We start from the raw sequence: 5,145 nt of genomic DNA on the forward strand, positions 1-5,145 counted from the left end.
CTTAGGTTGATCTTAAAAGGTATAAAGAAAGGGGAGGACAAAGGCAAACTAAACAGTAAAGGCTGTGGTTGTTGACCCGTATATTCAGGTAATGTTGAACTAGAACAAAGTATGTTTTTACACCGTCAGAAAACTTGCAAAAAAGGATGAAAATTTGACAAAACCTTTGCTGCCATTTCAAAACTGCAAATTTTTTTAACTGTATTTGCATTCTTTAGGGAATGGATTGTAGGTTGAAACAAGAAAGTACTATGTTCACGCTCAAATTCACACGGAAATTTAATTATGTAGGCAAACAGGTACAACTAACAAATAACAGTTACCACTTACTAACAGGAAATTTAACAGGCAAACAAAATTTTAAAGGGATTGAGAAGTTGATGTAATGCAGGGGATATAAATAGTGTAACTTCTATTATTTACAACAGTAATAAAGATGAGGAGCAACTCATCAGTTACCACTTGCAACAGAAGTGGTACACAACTCAAAAAGTAACCAAAATACACCAAGGTAAAAAAAGGAGCCAGCTGAGCTCGATTTCTAACTACAATCCCAAAGCTTCAAGCTGGACTCCTTTCTGTATATCACCACATGAACGTAATAACTAACACTAAAAGTGTCTAAAACCCACAGAAAGGGTTTTCACCTTTTTTACTGTCCATATGAGTAGGGTGAAAAAAAGGGAGGCAACTCCGGGGACGTGCTAAGCATCTCTCTGGTAGTATCTCTCCTCATAGCTCCACCACCACACTCTTTTTGATGATCTCAAAAAGACAAACATATACCACCTACTTCTTTATATCTGTATCTGTGTGTGTCAATTAGGCCTGCTTCTCCAAGTTCTCTGCATTTATAAACGTTCCATGAAAACCATATGGCACCCTGGAAGGCAGCTTCACTGAGGCCTCTAAATGCAAAGTCAGTGAGTTGATGATCAATAGCTCAGACTTGGACTTGTTTTCGTCATGCATAAACGCCATTATGTATCCATCGTCCTCTGTACTGGAATTGGGATTGGGAACAAAGTAAGGCTCACCACCAAATCGATTCTCGCCATAAATGAATTTCTGAACTTCCCCGGTTAGAAGATCAACTTTTGCGATACCAGACACTTTAGGCCATGGCTCTGCAATGGCGTGATAGGAATATCGCGTTTTGTGGCCTAGTCGAGTTTGGTTCACCATTCCTGCTTCTAAATTAATTTGTTTTGATTCCTCGGAGATTATAGGACGGCGAGTGGACAAGCCAGTGCTCAAATTGAGTCGAATTTCGGATAAAACGCTCTCTAGACCCTCGTCGCATTCATTGAAAATGGAGTCTGGAGGAGTCATACAGGATCCAATGACAACAATCTCATTAGCTTCAGGCTCCTCCCAAGCATTCCAGAGGTGGAAGCAGAAGCAATCAGGTACGTCCAGCCATTTGATTCCTGTGGCGTTTACAGCACCTTTGGGTAGGATTCCGAAACGGGCAGTCTTGTTCTTGTCATAAACAACCGGGGACCCTCCGTGGATCATCTCTTTCAGCTTGAATACGACTTGTTGATCTGGAATCACCACAAAATTCTCAGTGATGGCAAAGTCATGCATCATAGTGGGCTCCTCTAGAGGAATCTCTACGTCAGGGGACTTGGTTCCATCCGGTGCGAAACGGAAGTACTTGAGATATGGCTTGCGAACCACGTCGTAGCTAAGAGCAAAGAGTTCTCCACTGTCTGGGTCTAGTTTTGGGTGAGCAATCATAGCTGAATTCAGCTGACCATTGAAGTTGTAACGCCCTACTGTCTCGAGGTCACCGGTGTTGGAATCAATGCGAACTTGATAAGGCAAATCGTCTTCGGACATAGCGAGAAGGCGTTGATTGAAGTAAACAAGACCAGCGTTAGCTACACCAGTACCTTGAGTGTGATCAACTAGGCCGCATAGACCCCGGGCGTAAAATAGGAGAAGCCTGGCGATGCCAGTGTGACCGTGGAGCTCACCTATGGCCTTAGGAAAAACTGGGCGGCCAATTGCTTTCTCTTGAACCAAACGCTTAGTCTCAGTAAAACGGCAAGCATAGCTAGCTGAGCCGTTGTTTATACTGACGGCATGAACCATGCCATCCCCATCAAAGAAATGATGGCCAGCAACAGGCTCAAAGAGTGGATTTGCACCGTTGCGAACATAGACCCCTTGAATGCAATCAGGTATTCTACCAGTGACTGGTAAGTTCTGGCAGGCGGGTTGCTCAGGAACAGGCGCAAAGTTACCTGATATTTGGACTAATGGGTCTGATGTTTTAGGGAGTGGATGCTGGCGCTCACTGTTTACCAAAGCACTCTCAAACGCGTCCAACGCCATCGCTGCAGCCTTTTGCAAGACATTCCATTGAGGAAACTGAGTTTGGGTCACTTTAACTTGTGGTTTGGGTGTTGTAGTTGGAACTGACTTGGGCTTGATATTTGTTGGCTTTGGTACAACATATGTTGGTGTGGATTGTTTAGGGAAATGGAGTATTGAAGGAGATTGTAATGAAGAACTAACTCTAGTTCTTCTACTACTATATCTGATAGGTTGGGATTTAGTCCATGTTTTAGAAGAAGTTGCCATATTGTTTTGAAGAAGTAAGACCAAAATCAAACCACTGCACGTGTATGTTAACAAGGTTGGTTTTAAGGCTATGAGAGAGACAGAGAGAGAAAGAGAAAGGAGAAGAAAATTGCGTGCTGTTGTTTTAGTTAAAGAGGTTGTGGTAGTACTACTTACTACTACAGTAGTAGAAGTAGGACTGTAGCCTAAGTATAGAATAGAAAGTATTTGGCAAGTGATGTGTGAAATTGATGAGAGAAGTCTGGAGAAGAAGAGGTATAAATAGAGAGGGACAATAAAAAGAATGTGATCGAGGTCCACCTCAGACATCTAGGAGAAGACCACGTGGTTAGATTTGTGGAAAGGGCACTAGGAAGAGTTGACATAAGTTCTTTTTAAAAAAGAAAAGAAAAGAGGGACATAGCTGCTTGAGAAGTCGACACGCTGGCCAACCTCAGGTCCCGCTTCCACCGTTTTTATTCATTTTCATCTCTCCTCTTGAGAAGGAGTGTCGGAGTGCATACAAATACGCTAACGACACTCACATTTATGGTTTTTTTAGCACTTTCGATGCACAAACAATATTTGGTGGAGTCTTAGTGGCGATATATTGGACCGGTTTTTGGTGTTTGGTCTCACTCACTCACAGTCCGCGTACCGCCCTCTAAAAATTTTAAGATGTCACTTCCATTTACGTGGCACTTTTCTCCCTAATATTGGCCCCACTTCTCTCCTGAAATCTAGGTCACTGTCATCACCCCCACACGTTTGCCACCCATTACCCCTTTTGTTATTAATGAAGCTGATTAGCTGCATCTATTCCGATCGGTTGTGAGGGCAGGCCAACTTGGCAGCCACCTAGATCTCCAACTTGTTGGTTAAAATTTGGGCCCCAAATATAATTTTATACCCATTAGACTACGTGTAAAAGTTGTTCAGTCTAATCAAATTATGTGCAGTCCAGTCAATTCAAATATTAGCCCATGACCTCTTTTTATAAAGAGTCTGATTCCTCTATAATCGGATACAGAGATTCATCTTTGTAATTGTGTTATTTTACCGCTGGATCGTCTTAGAATACACCTATTTGCCTCGAAATATATATTTTGACCTCGATATTCGTGTGTTGTGTATCTCGGCACAGATCCGACAGTAAAATAACACGGTTATATAGATTCATCTCTGTACCGGTTATAGAAGAACCACACTCTTTTATAAAAGACTTTTCCTCAAAAATATAAACACATTTTTAAAAACTTGCCTTGAACCCCTCAAAATTCAGGGCCCGGCCCTGCCTCGTCACAGTCTAAGCAACTTGAGACACATTATAGTTCAAAGATATGCATTGGCGTGCGTGTCTAGACGGGTAAATGGGTGGCTCGGTCGGTTAGTTTGTTGGATATGATGCAGCTTTGCCACGTCCAATTTGTCAACTTTGAAGCCGGTCTTGCTAGCAACCAAATTCACTGTATCATTTTTAAAGTATCACTTTCAACACTGAAAATCATGTCTCCTCTTTGTCTGTGACAAACAAACTGGCTTGGAGTGTGAAATTTTGTGAAAGGTTACACAAATTTAATTTTTCAGAAAAAAGTAGCTACCGCCCTTGCTCAATGGGAAACGTTTATCTTATTTATTTTGGTTAATACCCTTATTTTAAAGATAGTAGTTCTACACATGACTACCATACAAAGACCGTGTGAAAGTCATTTAGTTAGTGACGACAACTCTGATTTTCTTATGGATTACAGCAACTGAATTTACATTGATAGGGACTATAGAAGTTCGCCAATAGATCCATTCTTTCAAGCAATATTATCTTGTGTCTTTTTGACATTGATTTGAAACTAACTGCCAATAATTGTATTAACACGATTGTCTATCTCATCCCTTATGGTTGTCCCTTTCTTCTAACTTTTCTACGAAGGCAAGCTACAGTACCATGTATATATCAAACTCTCTAACCGGATTGGTTGTATGCTATTTTATTGTAATTTTTCTCTTCCATTTGTTCTCGTCCAAGTCACAATTACTCTGCTATTTACTTTATTTTATGTTGTATTTTTTTTGGGGGAGGGGGGGCGGGACTACAGACCATAAGACTATAGAAATATATACTCGTGTGCGACCGTATTTCTTAGTAGTTCGATAATATTTTCAAATTTAATTTGTAGACATAGTTTCAGAAAACTATAGAAATATAAATATTTGAACCGGTGATATACATGTGGGTGTGTGAGACTGTGTATGAAAAATGTGCTGCATCAAAAAAAGAAAAAAAGAGGACTAGTAAGATTACTCTTTTTTTTTTCCTGATAATCGTAAGATTACTCTTATAATATGGACCACATGGGGGGTTAGAAGATGGTGTAGACCTACCTAATGTGGGAACATGGGTTGCTACTTGCGAGCTTTATTTGGTCTCCATCTAATATTGCAACCTATGTATGGATTTCCAAGTAAAATGTAAAGCAGCCTAGTAACTTGGCATCAAGAAAAACCTAACTTGGGTAAGCAGCAGCTTAGTTTTCTGATCCGTGGAAGGTAATAATAATAACGTAGGAGGAGTTTCAC

General features: G+C 40.7%; 1 protein-coding gene across 1 annotated transcript; it reads right to left on the minus strand.

Annotated features, from left to right (window-relative positions):
• Positions 1 to 377: 377 nt before the first annotated feature.
• LOC147519177 (9-cis-epoxycarotenoid dioxygenase NCED1, chloroplastic-like) lies at positions 378 to 2,830 on the minus strand. The gene has a single exon (XM_086590857.1). The coding sequence runs from the start codon at positions 2,590 to 2,592 to the stop codon at positions 823 to 825; it is 1,770 nt and encodes a 589-aa protein (XP_086446983.1). The 5' UTR covers positions 2,593 to 2,830; the 3' UTR covers positions 378 to 822.
• Between the last annotated feature and the right edge of the window lie 2,315 nt (positions 2,831 to 5,145).

Source organism: Coptis chinensis, chromosome 2 (assembly GCF_015680905.1).
Source record: "Coptis chinensis isolate HL-2020 chromosome 2, ASM1568090v1, whole genome shotgun sequence".
In the NCBI taxonomy this organism is placed as follows: Eukaryota; Viridiplantae; Streptophyta; class Magnoliopsida; order Ranunculales; family Ranunculaceae; genus Coptis; species Coptis chinensis.

Bases quoted from the DNA above. Each gene is read 5' to 3' on its own strand.
- LOC147519177 (XM_086590857.1), bottom strand. From the start codon at position 2,592: ATGGCAACTTCTTCTAAAACATGGACTAAATCCCAACCTATCAGATAT.